The sequence below is a fragment of the Lissotriton helveticus genome, chromosome 7 (genome assembly GCF_964261635.1).
Source record: "Lissotriton helveticus chromosome 7, aLisHel1.1, whole genome shotgun sequence".
NCBI lineage: Eukaryota > Metazoa > Chordata > Amphibia > Caudata > Salamandridae > Lissotriton > Lissotriton helveticus.
Window position 1 is genome coordinate 1,290,024,397 of NC_136068.1, and position 21,670 is coordinate 1,290,046,066.

Consider the following 21,670-nt stretch of genomic DNA (forward strand, 5'->3'; position numbering starts at 1 on the left):
TTAGAATTGGTTTACTAATTGCTATTTTGAAGGGCCGTTTTGTTGGCATATCTTCTAAATAGAAATTCTGTACCCTATGTATCAATAGTTTGACTGAAATTCAGGTTGTAAACTTGTAAGTAGCTGACACCCAAGTTGGGATGGTAACTTATTAGCAGAAGGGAAGGGGTCCCACTTTTGAACCCTTTCACTTTGCACACTGGGGTACAAGTTTGATGGGGCGAAGACAGTGGTGTAGGGGATTACTCCCAACTACCATTGAAGCTTTTTAAAAAAAGAATAAAGTTATTTTTTTAAATGCATAATAGTTTCTTTTAAGGAAATTAGGCTGCTGTTTTTACAGAAGGTTTTTTTTAAATCAATGACGGGTATGGTGCTCTGCTGACCTTTGCAGTCCAGAATATCTGATTGTGACCAACCCTAGTGAGTTGCATTAGGGAGATGGTCTGTGACTCAATATTGTTTATTTTGTGTACCGTCCTATTTGGACATACGTAGGTTAGTGAAATACATTTTGTGTCACCAAAATTAGTCACAATTGCAGCCAGCTTTTTGCAACCAGATAGTACATGTAGCCCTTAGTCTTGAAACCCTTAACATAAACCGTGTTTCTGATCTTAAAACCTTCATCAAATGTAGAGGCTATGTATAATTGAGTGGGTGTCCCACTAAGGCAGCAAAGGGAAGTCTGCTGCTCCCCTGCTAGATGACTGCCTGTCATACTTGGAGAGCTCTGTCAGGCAAGTGGGTTCTCTGTACCTTCAACGAAGCCTCCACAGCAACTCCACTGAAGGAACTGAAGCTTAATCTAGTGTGTCTTATGTTTAACCCCTTGCGTGCTTGTGACGGAACCGTTCCATCACAAGCCTCGGGTGGGTTGTGCTGGTGACGGAACGGTTCCGTCACGGCCCACTCGCCACGCCTGCGCGGCACAAATTCACGCCTGCCCTGAGGGTTCTATTGGGCGGGCAGGGCCGTGACGGAACCGTTCCGTCACAAGCACAGCCCACCCGAGGCTCGTGACGGCACCCCCTCCCCCTTAGCACTGCAGCGGAATAGCCGCCGCAGCTAAGGGGTTAATGTACGTGCTCTGAAGAATTTTTTGTTTTTCAAAAACAAACTTCCGAAGAAAAAAATAGTTTTTTTTATTGAAAATGATATAAAAAAAATGAATAGCCCTGACAAGGTGGGAGTTTTCTCCCAGAGTGTGGGGTAATTTATTTGCTTTCCTGTTCAAGACAGTCAGGCTATTCCTGGCAGTCTCAACATGGAAAAATGTACATCTGAAGGTCTTCTGTAAATAGGGTAGATAGTCTGAGGTACATTGATCAACAGCCCAATGGCCACTGTCCTGTTGGTCAGCAGATATGTGGTGTCAGAAATCTGGTGCTTTCTATGACTAATTAGAGCCGGGATACCCTCTGTTTAGCAGATGGGCTTGTATCAAAAGAGGGAGGGGACCAGGAGCGATTAGGTGATTAGGGCCCGCATACAAGCGGGGGCATTACCGATGCCTTAATTGGGTGAGTCCTTGATACTATTTTAACCCTTTTACATATATCTCCACAGTGTAAGTGATCTTCATGTTGTGACTTCACAATCGTCATGTTTTTGTGTGTGTGGGTGGTGTCATATGTTTCACAGTGCTTGCTGCACGCATGTCGTTTGGGGGTATGTTTTGACATTTCATCGCATGCCTCACAAAAATAATGATTACTTGTGATTTACAGTCTGTATTGATATGGCTGTCTTTTAAGTTTAAGGACGGTTTTTACCTACTTTGAGGTACTAGATTTACCACAATTTGGTTGATTGATTGGTAATCTCTTCTTGAGAATACACACCCAGGAATTCCAGCCACTGTCTAGAGTAGGGTAGTTTTAGGTCCTGAAGAATTGCCACATGATCATTTTTGACGACAATAGTTGAGAAACATGTTGACCCATTAACAATCACTAGGCTATCTAGGACCATTATATCCTTCGATAATAATCCCCATTTTAACTAGACAAGCGAACTCATTCCTTAAAATGTCTTGTCTCTGAGGATCACTTAGTCTATTTTAATACACTTTTCCTTTTCATATAATCTTTACTAATCTGCACTATTGGCCCACACACCCTCAGTTCATCAAACGGAGGTTCTATAAATAGATCTCAGGCAAAGTGCCTCATTGAGCGTGCCCATCGGGCATTGCAGCGCCAGCCCAACGAGGAGCTTGCCCAGTGATGAAGCATAACACCCATCCAGGTGTGTGAGGGCACTTGCTACTATAGGCACATATTCCCACTGTAATAAACGGAACCTTTATACACTTATTCCACTGTCTTTAAAAGGAACTGCATACTCTTGTTGGATCTTTAGCAGATGACATCTGCCACTTTTTAGTGGTTGTCCCACATCCACCAAACTCTAAATGACCCCTTAGCCTAGTAACTAGATTGTGTTTTCAGGCACAACAGATGTTTTGCCAATCAAATGCAGTGTGGAAAGAAATCAGCGTGGACATTATATATCCTAAAAAATGTGTAATTATGCTGCATGGTTTTCTTTAGCTGTGTGAACAGTATATGGAGATATTTTTACAAGCCAGAAACACATTAATTTAAACCCACAATTAGCTACCCATTTTGGCCCCTTTATGGTGCAGGACAGTGTAGCACCTGTATTGGAAACGGCGATGGCAGCAGCATTTATGGATGTCATAAAAATACATTACATTTTAAAATGTTGTGCAGTGTCCACCGCTGCATAGTCGCATGTGGTGGGAGAGATCTCCAGCCTATCTGAGCCCCCTCCCCCCAGATTTAAATCAATGCCGAAGATCACTTGGCAGAAGAGCACATGAGGGCAACAAGCCAGGGACCTTGATTTAGTTATTTTTTATACTGGAGGGGTTTCCTTTTAACACTTAATATAGATTCAAACTAAAGTTCATCTTTTTCGAGGTAACCATCTTCATCAGCAAGAGTGAACAAAATGAAGCTTTTTCTAAGAAACCACTTATGGTTTGTTGTGAAATCAGACATACTTAAGGGCTAACACAAGTTTGCTTCTGAAGTGATTTTAGATTTGTACATGAACCAGATTCAAAATCATTAGCAGAGTAAATTGACGAGTAAAGAGCCTTGCTGTACTATTTGAACAGCTGGTAGTAGTCTGTGGTCTGACAGTGTTGGGCTAGGCAGCATTGAGTCAGGATCACATGAAGGATACTTTGTTTTATGTGATTCTCTTTGCAGAGCGTAAGCTATGCTCTTGAAGCAAATGCTGTGGGTTATCTGACTAGGGCTCAATCAACAACAATAGTCCTGCTTGACACAATTCCAGAAAGAGGGAATTTACACAGCCACTCATGGATATTTTTTCATGCTTTTGCCAGGAACTTTAGCTTGGGGGTACAGGCTTGATTTCACTTTCAGGCAGAATAGGACTCTCTCAGAATTCTGTTTAGAGTGTGTTATTCAGTCCTCTGGTTTTACTTTTAGTGACTTCTCGATGCCTGGCATTCTTTTACACATGATATGAATCTCGGAAGGAAGCCATGCTAGAGAACTAAATCTTTTTCCATATCAGTAATACACTATCATGGTTATATATGACCAACATTAGTAAATTACAAATGCTACACAATGAGGTCTGAAGAGAGTCTTTTTGGTGCAGAGCTCTCTGAGAATCCCTCTTTCACCAACAATCTTCCCCTTGCTTTATGGCAGGACCAGGGAACTCCAAATATCTTACAAGATTAGATTGGAATTAATTAAAATAGTTTTTCTTCAAACTGTTTGAAAGTGTCCAGGTTGGTCTGAGCAGCAAGCAACAATTCTACCGTTCATTAATCGGGGTGGAAATACACATGTAAAGGTTTGTAAATGTGTTTCTGTGACCATCGTCCTATCAGCTCTCTTCTCTTATGATACTTATATCATAAGCTTTTTGAGGCTGTATCACATTCTGCCATGCTTTCCACATGCACCACTCATGAATTCTCTGTGGCGACATCACAGTTTTATTTCTTTAACCCATTCAAGTGAAAGGCTGTGAGTGGTTCCATCACACTATTCCATGGATTGTAACTCACATAATATGTTATGAGACTTAGGTCATATTCTGTATCTCACCGACATGCAGCAGTAGATTAGAGTTACACCAACATGATGTTGCTGGTCACTTGCCACTCATCTCTAAATTTTCTTCTTCTGCAGAAACCGTTACCCAACTACCCCTGTTTGACAGTAATATCTATGAGGTCAAACGAATGAGTGAACCAGGTGTACCAGCCCCTTGTTACATGGCGGTGAACCGCGAACATATAATGGTGGTGGACAAGACATCTCAGGTAGGTAATAAAAGATCCCATGAATTATTTGTGTGCTAGCCACACCATTGTAATGTTTAAAGTGGAGGTGCTGATGAGATCCCACAGGGGCAGAATCGTCCCCGCCTAACCTCAACAGGAGCAGTGAAGGACAAGGATTCATCATTTTTGGTAACTGATGTCAAAAACAGGTCTCTTATATCCCCATGCTTTTTCGAGAATGATAGTCATGGGCCGGAATATAGCCTGCTCAATTAAATCATAGGAATATGTAAGTAGTGCACACCAACATGCGCAAAGCCGAAAGCCCTCTTTCATTATGCAGCCCTGATCTTCCAATGCACTGATCAACATTACTCCAATATATAATACACAGTTTTAAACACTAGTAATACACTATATAAAAATCATGTATATCTGCTGAATTGGGATAATTACATACATGATCTTCTGTAGTAGCATTCATATGTATTCGACATCCTGTAACACATTAAGCATGCCTTGCTGCAGAACTTTAAGGCTAGATTGTTGGACCATTTGTGCTTGTGCAGCCGGAGCTTTGAACTCGGGCTTTGCCTATTTTTGCTCCTCTGGGACATCTCTAAGATCATAGCGTAACAAATTTAGATTGTCACCCCAGTGGTTGATTTAAACACTCTCTCTGTCCAGACTTTGGTTAAGTACTTCTTTCTTTGTTCTATAGTCCGAGAAGTCATCTAATCTAGTATATGGCAATTCTGGCACTTTTTGATAGTTGTTTTGTGCCTGACTAACTGATAGGGAGGTGTGACCTTATGAGTATTTTGGTAAGCCAACAAGTCATAAATGGCCATCTTGAGCAATTTTCAAAGTTTATGCTCTTTGTGTGCTTTTATTTTGTGTGGTCCATATTGAGATTTGCAAGTGTCTTTAGTGGTGGCTAATTTTCCCTCAGCTTCATCTAATCGTCTCAACAAATTTCAATTTTCTGATCTACGACTTGAAGTTTAGTGCCTATTGATTGCAGTCATTACTTGTGATTTGCTGGATATTGTTTGATACTTGTATGGATTCTAGGTCCTGTAGGTCTTGTAGAAGAGATGCTAATTGCTCGACTACTAATTTCAATCTCTGAGTCCGATCCAGGACCTTTAATCATTCCATTCATGTAGATTGCAGACACCGAGTCCCCTGCATAGTCCGCCTGCTTAGTCCGACCTGTTGTGGATGCCTGTGGTTTCTCTGCTTGAGTTTAAGGTTGACCAGGCTTGAAAGTATCCTCTGCCAGCTGCCCAAGAGGCTAAAAAGAGTTCTTACGTAAAACTTCAGGTGCTAATTGGAACTGCTTTGAGAGATTTTCTTCTGCTGGATTGTAAAACTGCCTTGGCATTCCCGATCTCATTGGAAACTCTCATTATGAGAGGGAGGCCGGTGTGGCACACTCTGTTTTTGTGGACCATCCCCAATTGAGTCCTTTTTCCATAGCTAAGATCAGGATTAAGTGTATCACTGACTGTTTTCTGACATGAAAGTTCAAGGAGGCTGTGTTGTAGCTTTTGTTTCAAACATGCCGTAATCTTTTGGTGTCAACTTGAGTTGACTTTCTCACACTGTACATGATTATCATCTGTTTCTGTAGTACTCATGCATTTTATAACACTTTTGTGACTGATATGGTCTGGCGGGAGATCTGTTTAACCTAATTTAGCAATTCAATGTGAGATCAAGCACATGGGTATTATGCAACTATTCTCTGTAGTTAGCAGTTCAGTTACATTTGCTCCTTATGCCATCATCTGTTTTTCCTTATGTTCAGCCACATTCTTTATTTTGGTAGACAATAGAGATGTGAGGGGCACTGCAAGAGATTGTGTATTTGTAAACTATCTTCCATCTTATTCCTAAAGAGTAGGTCAACTGTTTGTATCGGAGTTACAGCCATTTTAGATTCACTCATTCTCACTTTTCAGCATAGTTAGGGAGACAAGTTACAGAAAAGGTACCACGCAACTTCCACCTTCTTTTCCAGTTTGGGTACACATAACACCATCTATATACCTGTTACTTAATATGAGTGCCATATCAGCCTTACCTTCAGCCAGTGCAACATATCAACAAGTTAATCATCTCACAGTTCTACCAGCAGGACAAATCTCTCAATTTGCCTCTCTCTTCACCTTCTGAGTGAGCAGTTTTGAATACATGCTGTTCCTAACACTGCCTCTTGATTGATCAGCAGAATGTAGCCTGGTTTGGTTCTGGACTAATAGTATGACTCTCACTTCCTAGTCATTCTTAGAAAGCCCGCAGCCTCTAGCAACTACATCTGGCTTGGTAGTAATCTAGGGAGTTGGGAAGTCTGTCAATGTCTCGCATTCTCCAGTTATGTTGGCTGCTGAGCCTCCTCCTGCTCAGATATCGTCATAGAGTTAAGGCTGATTTACTGTTCAAGATTTCTGAGCATGCTCCTTCTGCAGTTCCAGCTTCTCTTATCAAATACTAGTCAGAGGATGTCATTGAATGTTTCTGATGGATTCCTCTAAGTGCAGATTCTTCAACTTGTGAAATCCACAGGCTCTAGAATGGATCTAGAGATTTTTCTCAGCAATACCCTTGTGTGTCAGTAGGTGGTGTTGCACGTTTCTGCATCGGGTCTGTCCAACCCCAGAAGTTACATTGGGGCAATCAATCAATCAGGGGTTTGTTAAAGCGCGACTACTCACCCGTAAGGGTCTCAAGGCGCTAGGGGTGGGGGTGGGGGGGGGGCTGCAGGTTCCATTCCATCAAGGAGGGGGTCTGTCGAATTGCCAGGTTTTGAGGTTTCTTGCGAAGATGGGGAGCGATGTTGTCTGTCTGAGGTGGAGCGGAAGGGCGTTCCATGCTTTGGCAGCGAGGAAGGAAAAGGAGCGGCCTCCCAATCTGGTCTTTCTGGTGCGGGGGACCACGGCGTAGGAGAGCTGGGCTGATCGTAGGGTCCTTTGGGGTGCGTGGAATTTGAGTCGGCTGTTCAGGTATGCTGTTTCAGTGCCGTGGAGGGCCTTGTGTTCGTGGGTGAGCATCTTAAAGGTGATTCTCGCCTCGACGGGGAGCCAGTGGAGTGTGCGCAGGTGCTGGGAGATGTGGCAGTGTTTTGGCAGGTTGAGGACCAGTCTTGCGGCGGCGTTCTGGATGTTCTGTAGCTTGCGGATGAGGTTTTTGTTTATTCCGGCGTAGAGTGCGTTGCCGTAGTCGAGTCTGCTGGTGACCAGGGTGTGAGTGACTGTCTTTCGGTGTTCGAGGGGGATCCATTTGAAGGTCTTACGAAGGAGGCGGAGGGTGTGGAAGCAGGAAGATGAGACAGAGTTGATCTGGCGGTCCATTTTGAGCTCGGAGTCCAGGATGATTCCCAGGTTGCGTGCGTGGTCTGTGGGGGTTGGCGGGTTTCCGAGGGCGGTGGGCCACCAGGTGTCGCTCCAGGCGTCGGGGGGGCCCCAATATAGCCGCTACCGCCGCATGCTTACGTCAGTTCCTTTCTTTCTGCACCTTCCGATGCGCATCCAGAGCTCTCCCTGAAACACTGCCAAGCCAAACAAACTCTTTCAAAAAACTTTTCCCAGGCTGCAAGGGACATAACCCTTCTGAAGGACAGGTTTCAACCCAGGTAAGGATTTTCGCAACCAGATAACGGTGATGGACTCCCCCCATAAGGTAGGTCTCTGGTGTCTAGACTCCAAACACCATTCAAAGATGTGACAAGTATGCAAATATGAATCCAAAGACCATTCAGTACTGCGAAGCAAAACTGTTTGTCGCAACACACTGTCAGAAGATGAGGAAGGCCCAGTCCTAGTCAGGGCTTGGACAAACTCTTGCTCCAGAGGCTGATCTCAAGACCATTTATCCTTGAAGTCCCACTCATCTGGTAAGTCCAAAAGTCTAAGAAACCAGAAGAAGCCAAAGCATGGCTTCCCTTCCTCCTGCCACTTCCACAATTTGAAGTCATGTGACACCCCATATACCTTCATGTGGTAAACCCATTTCCCGTCCTTAGAACAGACTCCAACCCTTATGTGTCGTCACTTCCCTGTGCCATTGGCGATGTCACAACAACCCTGCAAATTCAAGAAAGTCAGTGTCACGCTTTTTTATACCTGACTGAATCCCTTTGGACCACCTACGGGCCTAGAGGATCCGAGGTGGCCTTCGGCCAGTTTGCCTCCAGCAGAGTTGTCCTAGACTGTGCTACTCAACCCTGCCTCAGTATCAGCCCTGACTCTGGACATGGGGCTAAGTCGTTTACGATGCTAGGACCAGCAAATAAACCCTGAGCATTGATTCTATGCCACTGATCCAGTAGGGGGGTGCTGATAGTCATTTCAGACTCAGAGGGTAATCCGACGCACCCTCCGCTGAGGTTGCAATCACTTTAACAATGTCCCCTCTTGGATCCCAAAACATTGCCCCACCAATATGATGACCCTGATGACAACAACGAAAGTCAAATCTATGACAAAGAAAATCGCTTTTTTGACTCACGAGACGCCAGTGGACTATACACTTCCCAGACACTAGCCTACATTTACCTAGCCCAGCAACAGCTACAAAGGAATCAGCCTCTTTTGCTACTTTTAGGAGATAAAGGTCTTAGACCTTAAAGTACCCACTACAAAAGTCAAAATAATATCCTACATACTGGGCAGATATCTCAAGAGCCGCTCCTATAATTCATTGAGACCACTTGTCTATATTCCAAGGAGAATGTCAAGCTCTCTTGACCAAGAAAGCCATAGAAAAGGTGCCAGCAGCAAACATGAGGACTGGTTGCAGTCCTCATTGAAAATAAACAGCCTCTGGAAGGTTTACGTTCTCACTCCAACAGGCATTACCTTCGGTTTATGATAGGCCACAAGCATTTTCACTTCACCGTGCTCCCCTCAGGCCTTACCAGCGCCCCTCGGGTATTCACCAAGGTGATGGCGGTGGTCGCTGCTCATATGTGTGGATCAGGGATGCCAGTCTTTCCCTAGCTTGATGACTCAAGATGGGCTTGCCCCAGGCCGTGGTCTCCCACATACAGCCTATGGCGGACCTCCTTCATTTGCTGGGGTTCACTATCAAAATGGCGAAGTCACACCTGACACCCTCTCACATGCTCTCTTTCATCGGAGCTGGTCTGGACAGAGTGAAGTTTTGGGATTTTCCACCTGAGTGGTGAGTCCAGGATATTCAGGCTATGATACTGATGTTTCCGCCTCTATCCTGGATTTTGGTGTGACTGTCTCTGAGGCTGCTTGGCATCATGGCCTCCTGCATCCTGTGAGTGCCACATGCCAGATGGCATACAAGGGCTCTGCAGTGGGACCTATAGTTCCAGTGGGCGCAGCATCAGGGTAATCTCTCTTCCATGCTCCGGATCTCGGAGAAAACTGCAAAAGACCTGCAGTGGTGGCTAACAAACCGCGATTGGGTCAGAGGCAGATCCCTCTCCCTTCCCCAATTAGATCTCAGAGTAGTGACAGATGCCTCACTGCTGGGATGGGGCGGCTATCTGGGAGAGGTGGAGATCAGAGGACTCTGGTGGAATTGGGACTCCACCTCAACCTGTTGGAGCTCAGCGTGATCCGATTGTCTTTGGATGCCTTTCTACCCTCCATCAAGGGAAAACTGGTACAAGTGTTCACAAACAACACCACCACACTGTGGTACTGTTACAAACAGGCTGGGGCAAAGGGTCGATGACCCTTTGTTAAGAGGCTGTGCGTCTCTGGACATGGCTGGAACAGCAGGGCCTTTCCTTGGTGGTTCAACACCTGGCAAGTTCCATGAACGCCAGGCCAGATTTTGGTGCCTAGTGGATCACGAATGGCATCTCCACCCCGAGGTGGTCGCAAGGTCTCTTTTAACAGTAGGAAGAGCTGTGGTTAGATCTGTTCACCTCTACTGAGAACACGCTATGTCAGCAATTTTGCACGCCATAAGGCGGCTCTCACTCTGAGATGCTTTTTGTCGCGAGTGGAGCACAGGCCTCTTGTACGTTTTCCGCCCATACCACTCCTGCCCAGAGTTCTCAAGAAGATCATGGATGACTGGGCCCAAATCATCCTTGTGGCTCCGAACTGGGCACAGAGAATCTGGTGTCTTTTGAGCAGGAGCATTGATCCTCTGAATGGGCTTCCCCTTTGAGAGGATCTCCTGTCACAGCAGCAGGGGAGGGTTCTCCACCGTAACCAGTCAACTCTTCGCTTTCTTGCATGGAGATCCTTCCTCCCGAAGTCTGTAATGTTATTCTTGCAGCTAGGTGTCCCTCCACCAAGACGGTATACGCCTGCTGATGGAGAAGGTTTGTGTCATATTGTACAGCAAAGTCTAAGGACACTCATTCTGCCTCCCTTTCTGATATTTTACCTATTATTTTGACCCTTGATCCGCAGGTATTTGCTCTAGGCACTCTGAAAGAGTATCTTTCTGCCTTCTTGCGGCTGCCTCACCAACCTTCCTTATTTAAATCTCCCATTGTAAATATATTTCTAAAAGGTCTTGTACATATGTTCCGACCTTCCCCTTTCATTATGCCTCAGGAGGACCTTAATTTGGTTCTCATATTTCTGAAGTGTGTTCCCTTCGAGCCTTAACACAGTTGTCCCCTCAGGCTGCTTCCTATAAGCTTATTTTTTTTTTTTACTTTTTATTTGACAGATTAAAGCAAAAATCGGACATTAATGTTTGCATGACATAAATACAGATCACAAGCTCGCATATAGATACATTTGCTCCTTCAAATGTGAGGGCTCTTCTCCAGGGTATTTTGGTCCATAAACCCTCCCTTGCACGGCGTGGCAGCCCGGTCTTCTGATATACAAGGCATTCAGTTGCTCCCATCTGAATCACTGTCCTCCGGGAGCTGTGGCTCGCAGATTCCACCACTATAGGAGTTCCAACTACCCCAAACTTTTTCCCACTTTTTGGGACATCCCCTGTATACAAAAACAGATCTCTCTGCAACCATTGCAAGGTCCATATCAGGGGACCACTGGGTTAGAGTCGGACTGGTGCCGGAGCCCCATCGCTGCGCAATGTTCCGCTTTGCCACTGTTACTCCCAGGGTCACCCATCCCTGCATGGTCACATTCAAATCTGTTGGTTCCCAGATGTTTAGCAAGCAATATTTTGGCTCAGGCAATATCGTAATTTCTGCAACTTGGGAGAGTGTCCTCATTACTGCCATCCAGTATCTTCCTATTGTGGGGCAGGCCCACACCGTATGAAAGAAGGTTTCTCGTTCACCACACCCTCTCAAGCACTGTGAAGTATCTGCACTCCCTATTTTGTGCAACAGCACCCTCGTGTAGTATGTGCGGTGCAGTATTTTAAGCTGCACCAGCCGTAGTCTGGACGGAATTGCAGCCTCTTTCGGGGAGGCGAGTGCATCTCGCCAGTCCGCCTCATCAATGTCCCCCACATCCTTTTCCCATGCCACCTTCACTGTGTGTGTGGGGTCAGGTCTTTTATTAATAATTTTCCTGTAAATCATCGAGATCGCCCTTTTTTGAAGGTGGTCAGTCAGGAGCCTATCCTCTAACGGTGAGGATTCCTCTGGGGTCTCGCCTGGCGGTAGAGACGATTGCAAGGCATGTCTAATCTGCATATAGCGGAAGCGCTCCGTCTCAGCGAGGCCATAAGTGGTCTGTAGTTGCGCAAATGGAATTACCATTCCTTTCTGCCACAGGTCGCCCACTGACGAGATCCCTATGTTGTCCCAATTCCGAAATCCCTTGGAGTTGCCAAGCCTACCCAGCTTTTAGGTATCCCACAGTGGCGTTGCCAATGTAATCACTCCCTCCCATCCCAATACACGCTGCGCCATAAACCAAATGTTAATCGTATGGAGTGTCGGTCCGGTGGCTGATTGCTTTCGTCTCTTATTATACAGGGTATCCATGATGTCAGCTTTCTCCAAGATATGCCTGTCCAGCCGAAACGCTGGCTCGTCTTGGGGGACATGTAGCCATTGGTTGATCGGGACAAGATGCGAGGCCCAATAATAGGCCCTAATATCAGGCAAAGCTATCCCTCCGTCGTACCAGCTTCTATTTAGTTTTTTCATAGCAATACGAGGTGTCTTCCCTTCCCATAGGAGAGTGATTATCTCTGCCTCTACTGCTCTAGGATACTTAGACGGGACCAGGAACGGGATGTTTTGCAGTGCGTAAATGAATCTCGGTAGCGCCACCATCTTAAACAGTGCTGCACGACCGTGGAGCGTAAGGGGCAATGTGCACCAATGCTGGACATCCTGTTTGAGCCACAGTAGCGGCTGCATCAAGTTTTTATCAAGGAATTGCATCCGATCAGGTGTGATGAAGATCCCTAGGTATTTAAAGCCATCTGTGACTATCTGTAGCGCGCACCCTCTTGGTAATTGAGGTGGCGAGCCTCGGAGGACATATAACAACGACTTATCCCAATTTATCATGTATCCAGACACTCTTCCGTACGCAGCGCAGATGTCAAGTAAACAGTTAATAGACTGCGCTGGGGAGGTAAGATACAATAGGATGTCGTCTGCATACAACGAGATTCGATCTTCCCAGTCCATTGCTCTTTATCGTGAGGTCCTGTCTGACCCATGGCGCTAAGGGCTCCAAGAATATAGCAAAGAGCAGGGGTGAAAGCGGGCACTCCTGTCGTGTCCCCCTATCCAGCGAGAATTCTTTGGAGAGACAGCCGCTCACTACCACTCTTGCCAATGGTCGCTCATATAGTAATCCCACCCATTTACAGAATTTAGGGCCGAAGCCCAAATGCTGGAGGACCGCAAAGAGGAAGGGCCATTCCACCAGATCAAATGCCATACGCGCATCTAGGGAGAGTATGGCCGCGTCTTCGTCTAGGGTCTCCCTTCGTTCCAGCACTCCGAACAGCCGCCGCAGGTTGAGTGCGGTGTTGCGGTGGGGCATGAAGCCCGACTGGTACGGGTGGATGATGTCAGCTAGGTAGGGCTGAAGTCTCGTAGCTAGGGCTTTAGCTAATATCTTTGCCTCTGCATTGAGCAGTGAAATCGGCCTGTATGCACCACACTCCTGCGCTGGCTTGCCCGGCTTGTGTATCGCAACGATTGTGGCCAGGCGCTGGTCCCTCGGTAGAGCCCCAATCGTTAAGCTTTCATTATACATGTCTAGGAGGTGTGGCGCTAGCTGTGCATTCCCTAGTTTATAAAACTCTATTGGGATACCATTTGGTCCCAGCGCCTTCCCCGTGTTCAGTGCCCTAATCGCTTGCGCGATCTCTGCCTGCGCCATGTCTTCTTCTAGTGCTGAAACAGCGTCGTCCCCCAAGGTGGGAGTCTGTATGTCCTGCAAGAATGCCTGATTGTCCTCAACTGTTGCCTTAGCCGTGTGTACACTGATTCATAGTGATGTGCCAGCTCATCTGCAATCTGCTGTGGGGCCTGTACTAGCGTACCTTCCCATGTACGTATTTGTGCTATCCAGTTATTCGCCCTTTCCTTCTTCCCTAACCATGCCAGCAACCTCCCTGCCTTGTCCCCCTGTCCATATATAGTATGCTGGGTTTTTGTAAGTCTGTCAGAGACCTCCTCTCGTGTTTATGCCCTGTATTCCTGTTGTGCTAGGTCGAATGCATGTGTCGTGTCCTCTGTAATATCCAATGTATGCACCCTTTCGGCCCTTCCTACTGCCTCCTCGAGGTCCCCTATGTGTTTCTGCTGATCCCTTTTTTCACCTGTAATCGCCGATAGGGCCTGGCCTCGCAAGACCGTTTTATAAGCCTCCCAGAGTGTCGACGGTGAGGAGACCGAATGTTCGTTTTCCTCAAAGTATTGTTTGGTGGTTTGAAGTAACGTTTTCCAAATCTTCCTATCCTGTAGATACCCTGGTCTAATGGGGAAGAGTTGTCGATTTTGTAAGTTGGAGGATGTGTATGTGATACTAACTGGGGAATGATCCGAAATTCCTCTCGGGAGATGTTGGATGTCTATGATGCCCAATACCCCGGTGGCTAAAGTGAAGACATAATCCAGTCTAGAGACACTATTATGGGCCCCAGAGTGGAACGTAAACTGTCTATCAGTCGGGTATCTAGTTCTCCATACATCTAGTAGACCCAACGCCTCCACAAAGTCCCGCAACTTCCGGGTCTCTCGGCTTGCACCCCTCGAAGGTTGTCTATCCAAGTCTGGGTCCATGACTGCATTAAAATCTCCCCCTATAATCAATTCTCCCTCAGGGAGGGTGAGTAGGAACTTCCCCAAATCTGCAAATGCTGCCTCGGTGCAGTGTAGGTGGGATAAAGACAGAAACCATATTGTATGTCTTGCCATCCCATTAACCCGTCACGGCCGCAAATTGACCCTGTTCGTCATTATACGTTTTTGTCACCACCTTAGGGAAGCGTTTATTTACTAAGACACCAACACCTCTAGACCCGGAAGAGAATTCTGCATGTGCTGCCATGTGGAACCCCCATCTATTCAGTGCCTTAACTGCCGTACCCTGCAGGTGTGTCTCCTGAATCAATGCTACAGCCGGGTTCTTCCTTCTGATGTATTGCAGCACCAATCCCCGCTTGATTTTGTCTCCCAGTCCATTTACGTTCCAGGAGAGTACTGTTAGCTGCGGCGCCCGCTGTTGGGTCCCTGAGTCCCTGCGGTTGTACTGCTAGTGTCCTGGTTTGTTTCTGCCATATGTGTTGATGTTCGGACCCTGTGTATGGAGTGTCGCAATCTGATCTGACCTGTCATGCATCATTTTTTCTAAAGTCAAACTTCCCATGAACAGTGGGAACAATGCCCCCGCAACTCTCCCCTTCATAAACTCCCCCCCCTGCACATCCCCCACCCTGCCTCCCTGCCGAGCGGATTTAAAACTACCCGCCTCCCCAACATAGCAGAGTGCTTCAGTCCCAAACCATTGAACATTTGTAACTTGGGGAGTGAGAAGCCCTACTACCCCCGCCCGCCCCACCCTATGCAATACTCATCTGAAGCCTGCAACCGAGTCTCTACATAGTCCGTAGCTGTTCTCTCATCATTGCAGTGTCTTCTCCCTGTAGTGCCAGTTCAGCGTTATCGTACTCTCAGTCCGGTGCAGTCCAAGCGTCCCAGTTAATTTACCGTTGCTTATCGATCTCCCCTCCAGTGGGGTTTATCCAGTGGAAGTCTGTTCCTTTATTGACTGTTCCATGGTTTCTGCTCGGGCCTCTGATCCTTCATTCTTCTTCATTTTCTGCTCTATGTTCCCCACTCGCATGCCGTGTCTCCTCCTCTCGTTCTACACCTCAGTCTCGCTGGGAGGGCCTCCGTCGTCGTTCCCCCTGCCCTTGATTTTTGGTTACTAATCTCCAGCCCTCCAGTCAGTCGGTGGCCTATCCAGGTGACTCAAAAAACAGGTTTTTCCCTCCGCCTGCACTCTCAGTTTTGCCGAGAACAGCATTGCATACTTCAGTTCCCTATTGCGGAGTTCCTTCTTTGGGCCGTGACTGTCACCGTATAATCAGGGTATATCGTCACCGAACTGTTCTCTATTCGGATAGGGGGGCCCACTCGGGCCGCCTAAAGGATCGCATCCCTGTCACGAAAATTGAAAAGTCTTGCAAGGATCGGCCTCGGGGGAGCTCCTGGTCTGGGCCGCTCGCCCGGGACCCTGTGCACCCTTTCCACCGAAAAGAATTTGGATAGTCCCCGGGGGCAGAGCTTCGTTTGTATCAAGTCATCCACATATAGGTCCAATTCTGGCCCCCGAATACTCTCCGGCACGCCAACTAGGCGCACGTTGTTGCGCCGAGAGCGCCCCTCCTGGTCGTCCAGTTTTGCCAATAGCTGTAGGTTCATTCGTTCCAGGTGCGCCACTTGTTTTTTTAATGTTGTTGTGTCCGACGTGAGGGTTTTCGTCGTGGCCTCCACCTCCGTCACCGTAGAGCTCATGTTAGAGAGGTCCGCCCTCAGCAGCGACACCTCAGTGGAAATGGAGCCAATGGATGTTTGCATCTGTATTAACGTTGCCATAACGTCTTGTAGCGTGACTTCTTTCTGAGGCCTATCAGTCTTTTCGCCCGTGACCGGCGTTCCCGGCTGAGGCTCTGCTTGCTGGTTCTTTGTCAGCGTGTATTTGTCTATGCGGTTGTTCTGCACCTGTGTTGATTAACCCCCAGGGGTCTCCGTACCTCAATGCTGGCCTGTTGCTACCCTTTCGTCGATGGCCCTCGAGGGGTCTCACCTCAGCCGCCGGGGGCCCTTTCCTCCTACACTGCCACCTTCAGCTTTCCGTGTCGCACCGTCGCCTTATCCGCTGCGCTGACCCTGGTGTCCTTCTTCCCCCTCTGCTGCAGCCTGGCCCCCCGGCTGCTCCCCCGGACCTCGCCCCGCATCAAGCCCAGTAGCCTGGCTCCTGCGTCGCACTTTCGATCTATTCAGAGGGTGCAGCCTTCACACACTTGTTCAGGATGTGGGGGGCACTCACTGCCTTTAGCGCTCAATCCTGGTCCCGGGAATCAGGGTCCGGGTGCTGTCTCGCTGTCTGGCCGCCCTACGTACACCGACGTGCGGCCCTGGTATTCACTGTGGGTCCCGGCTCCGTTTGCGGATGTTAGGCCTCAGCTCCGCCCCTTCGCCGTGCTCGGTTCTGGGAACACCGCGTTTCTCACCGGGTCGATATCCTTGCACCGGAGGGCACACTGCTGCTGTTTTCACGCTCTGGTCACTCCAGGCTGCAGGATAACTTCTGGATTTGCAGGTCAAGGCTGTCGGGTGCCGGGAGCTCCTCTAGGTTGTGGCCATGTTCTTCGGTCGCAAGCCACGCCCCCCTTCCTATAAGCTTTTGATGACAAACTGGTGCTGCTCACTAGGGCCTCTTTCCTGCCAAAAGTGGTTTCACCACTTCATGTGGGCCAATCTGTCACCTTGCCCACTTTCTACATTCTTCCACATCCCTCTAAAGAAGAGGAGTGACTTCACCGTCTGGGCCCAAAATTGGTGTTGTCGTTCTACCTTGACTGCACACAAGAGTTCTGGGTGGACGACCAACTTTCAGTGGGATATGTTGGTGAGAAGAAAGGTCATGCGGCGCAGAAACGGACCATCTCTCAAGGGGTGATTTTCTCCATCAAGATCTGCTGTGCACTGGCAAAGAAGCAGCCTCCTGAAGGCTTAAGAGCACATTCCACCAGAGCGAAGGCCGCGATCACTGAGTTAGCCCGTGGAGTTCCAGTCCTGGGCATCTTTCAGGCAGCACCATGGGCGTCCATCCACACGTTTGCCAAGTATTACTGCCTGGACAGTCAGGTGCACAGGAACGGGCACTTTACTTGTTCGGTCCTGCATGACTTTTTAGTTTAAATGTGTCTGCCTCTAGGGATGGTATTGCTTGGGTATCTATTCAAAGGCAAGGAATTTGCGGCTCCTACTGCCTCTACAACCTGGGAACATCACCAATTAGCACCCCCCCTTACACTCATCGTTAACACCTCCATCACGTCCACCACGTTCCAGGATGAATGGATGTAGGAATGTGTCCCTTTTTGCATGGTTACCCCCCACTTTTTGCCTGACATTTGGTTTACTTTGACTTGAGGAGCCCTGGGTCCCTGCCAATCAGGTTCTTAGGGCCTCTGTTATTTCCCCAAAACTGTTCCTTTGTACCCAGAATTGGCACATCTCTGGCCACAGGTAAGTCCCTTGTAAAATGTACTATGGGTACCAAGGTCACTGTGACCGTGGACGGCCTTCAATGGCTGATGCACCTATGGTGCCACCCTTATCGATCCTGCACATTAACACCCACACACTGCCTTTGCAGGCTGCGTGTTTTGGTGCAGAGAAAAGTGAAGTCTCGGCATAGCACACATCACTGCATGCCTTACCTGCAACCCACCGCATGTGGCCTAGGTAAGTCACCCCTCTAGCAGGGTGCACAAGACCACAGGTGAAGGTACAGTTGCAGGAGCACTGTACCCCTACAGTGTTTAAGTCCATTCTTAGACATTGTAAGTGCAGTAAAGCCATAGAAAGTATATGGTATGGGAGTTGGTCATTATAAACTCCACAGCTCCATAACAGCTTTACTGAAAGCTGGGAAGTTTGGTTTTAATGTAAAATGCACTCAGAGGGCATCTTAGAGAAGCCCCTTGAAAACCTACCACCCATGATTTGGTTCCTGAATGGCTACCCGCCATTTGCCACCACCAGACAGGTGGCTGGACCCCTGGGTAGAGGGTCTCTGCTCTCTGGGTCCAGAAACAAAGCACATCCTGGGCAGAGGTGTCATGCCTCCTTTCCCAGGATGGGCTGGGTCCATGAAGGGAAAGCATCAAAGGCCTGCCGCATTTGTTAGCTGACCCTGCCTTTTGCTGCCCCCAGGAATCGGCTCCCACCAGTTCTGACCCCTACTTTAGATGGGAGAATTGGTCTGGATTTTGTCTCCGAATGTGTGTGCCACCATTTCTTGCCTGAGTAATGCAATAAATGCTTAACACACCCTCTGATAAGCATAACTGCTCAACCACACTACCACAAACAGAGCTATTAGTGATTATCTAATTTAGCTTCTGCTATACCTCTGGAGATCCACTGAACTCTGTGCACACTATGCCTTATAGCATACACAGACCCAGCTTCCAACCGTGAAAACTTGCAGGAATCATACCCCTCCTCAAGAAGCCCACGCTGACCCAGATCAACTGAGCAACTTCAGACCCATCTCACTGCTCCCCTATCCAGCCAAAGTGATTGAGAAGGCCATCAACTTACAAAGTACCTCAAACTTTAATATCTTCAAGACAACACTCAATCAGGATTCTAAAAGAACCATGGAACCAAAATAGCACTCATCGTAGCCACCAAAAACATTCCAATCATCCTGGACTGCAGAGACACAGAGGCCCTCATCCTGCTTGACCTCTCAAATGCCTTCGACACTGTCTCCCATAACACCCTCATCAGAAGACTCCATAAGATTAGCATACAAAGATCTTCTCTCAAATGAATCTATTCCTTCCTCACTGAAAGAACCCAAAGAGTCAGGCTCCCACCCTTCACATCAGAGCCCAAGAGATTGTTATGTGGAATGTGGAATCACACAGCCTCACCCTTTTCAACATATACATAATGTTGCTCGCCAACATCATCTGACCACATGACATTACCGTCATCTTCTATGCCAATGACACTCAACTCATCCTCTACCTAACAGACAAGACAACCACCACCAGAATCAACTTTACCAACTGCATGACCATTGTTATTGTTATCCATACTTGTAAAGCGCACTGTAACCCTTGGATGCGAACCAACTGACTGCAACTCCGACAAGACGGAAGTACTGGTCTTCAGCAACAAGACCTCAAAATTATACTCCACCTAATGACCATCAGAGCTGAGAACAACACCCACAGAGCACACAAGAAATTTAGGGATTATCCTATGTGACAAGCTCAACATGACTGCTGAAAGAAATGCAGTGTGTAGCTCCTGCTTTCACATCCCACACATGTAACAAGAATCTTCAAATGGTTGCCTCGGAACACTAGATGGACTGTCACTCAAGCACTCATCACAAGCAGGCTGGAATATGGCAACACTCGCTATGCCAGAATCTCCAAACAACTCCTACACAGTCTCCAGACCATCCAGAACACAGCTGCAAGACTCATACTTAACCTCTCACGCCACACCCGCATCGCACCTCAAGAAGCTTCACTGATTCCCCATTCACAATTGCGGGCCAATTCAAACGTCTCACACACACATGCAAAGTCTTATACAACCAATGGCCAGAACACCTGAACAGCCACATACACTTTCGCCAACCCACCAGACACCTACGCTCTGCCTCACTCGCACGCATTCCCCGCATATGCTAAAGCAAATCTGAAGGTCACTCATTCTCCTACATCAAACCCAAGAAATGGAAGGACCTCCCCAACACCTTAGAGCCTCCTCCTCACTTCTTGAGTTCTGCAAGAATCTGAAGACCTGGAACCTGAACCACTTTGGGGACCACACATCTACACACCTGCCTAAGCAACTGGGTAGCCTCTTAGGTGATTAGTGCACTATACAAATCAATATAACATACTCCATTGATGAGACCCTGTAAAGTGAATCATTGCAGCTCAAACTGGAGATGTAAATCTTTATTTTGGGATACACAGCCAGTACTTCGTGCAGATCCAGATTCCATCAAGGTTGTGGATCTTTTTCATGTCATCAAATTCTCTAAAAGATTCCTTTGGGCACAATTCAGCGAATCCTTTTCTCCAAATGTCTCTTTCTACAGTTTGGTAACTCTTTTCTGACTTATAGTTTTGCCATTATCTTGTGACCTAGAAAATACAAAACTCCTGTGCAATCTCTGCCTTACTTTGAACATTTTATGTACAATACGCCGGTATTCCTTATTTCCAGTGCTCTCCCTTTTAGCAGTGCCTTAAAGGTTCACTGGGCACCAATCTAGGATCATATAACTGTATCATCTGAACTTAAGTAAGCCATCTCCCTGAAAGCAATTTACAACAGATTAAACATGCATGCCTAATTATAATACTCCTCTTCATGCACTTTGAAGCCACCCTTAGCACACTGCAATTTTAAGGTTAACGGTCCAATCCGATGCACTTTTTCGGTTATTATACAAGTCTAGCCTAAAGTCCTCTAGTTCTTTAAACCCCTGAGCTTGTGACCAATATTAGAATTGCAGAAAGCTGTCTCTCTATACAGTGTATTAAAACAGAGTACACTGTGCAGAGAGTCCAGTGGGTCCCCAATTGGTTTACAGAGACTAAATTAGATAATACTAATGTTCTCTTTTCTGGTAGTGTGCGTGAGCAGTTAGGTTAATCAGAGAGTAGTGCTAAGCATTTGTTGTACTCACAGAGGCAATAAATGAGACACACAATCCAAAGCCAATTTAGAAAAACAACACTTCTTTTTATATAACTCATGAACTTAGTTTCACGGTAAGTACAGTTTTCGACAGAAATATGCACAAGTAAGTAATCGTTCAAACCTTTGCACTTTTACGCACAATGCAATCCTATGGGAGGAAAAATCAAACATGCATAAAGGTAAGTACAGTCGGTTTGAGGGGTTCACCTTCTGGGATCGGAATAGTAGTGGGCCAAGGTTGAAAGTACTACCAGCAGTTCTTCAGGAACCGCCCATGTTTTACTAGGAGCAGGGTGCTGGTGAGGCTGATAGCTGGCGCTACAGAGAAGGGGGTCACCTGAAAAGAGGCTGCACAGAGGGACTTGCGAGCAAGTCAGAGGGCTCCCATAAGGGTATCAGGGCACAAGGGGTCTTGGAACACGGAGACATAGCCAGTTCATCCGGATCCGGGCCGGAGGGCTCGGGAGCAGATTGGTTTGGTTGGCTGGGCTGCTACG

General features: G+C 47.2%; 1 protein-coding gene across 2 annotated transcripts in view; it reads left to right on the forward strand.

Annotated features, from left to right (window-relative positions):
- Positions 1-21,670, forward strand: part of MYO15B (myosin XVB) — an 810,836-nt gene that overhangs the window by 690,801 nt on the left and 98,365 nt on the right. For both annotated transcript variants that reach the window (XM_078654532.1, XM_078654533.1), the window contains one exon: positions 4,206-4,339. In XM_078654532.1, coding sequence (XP_078510658.1) covers positions 4,206-4,339 — 134 coding nt within the window. The remainder of the gene's footprint in view (positions 1-4,205; positions 4,340-21,670) is intronic.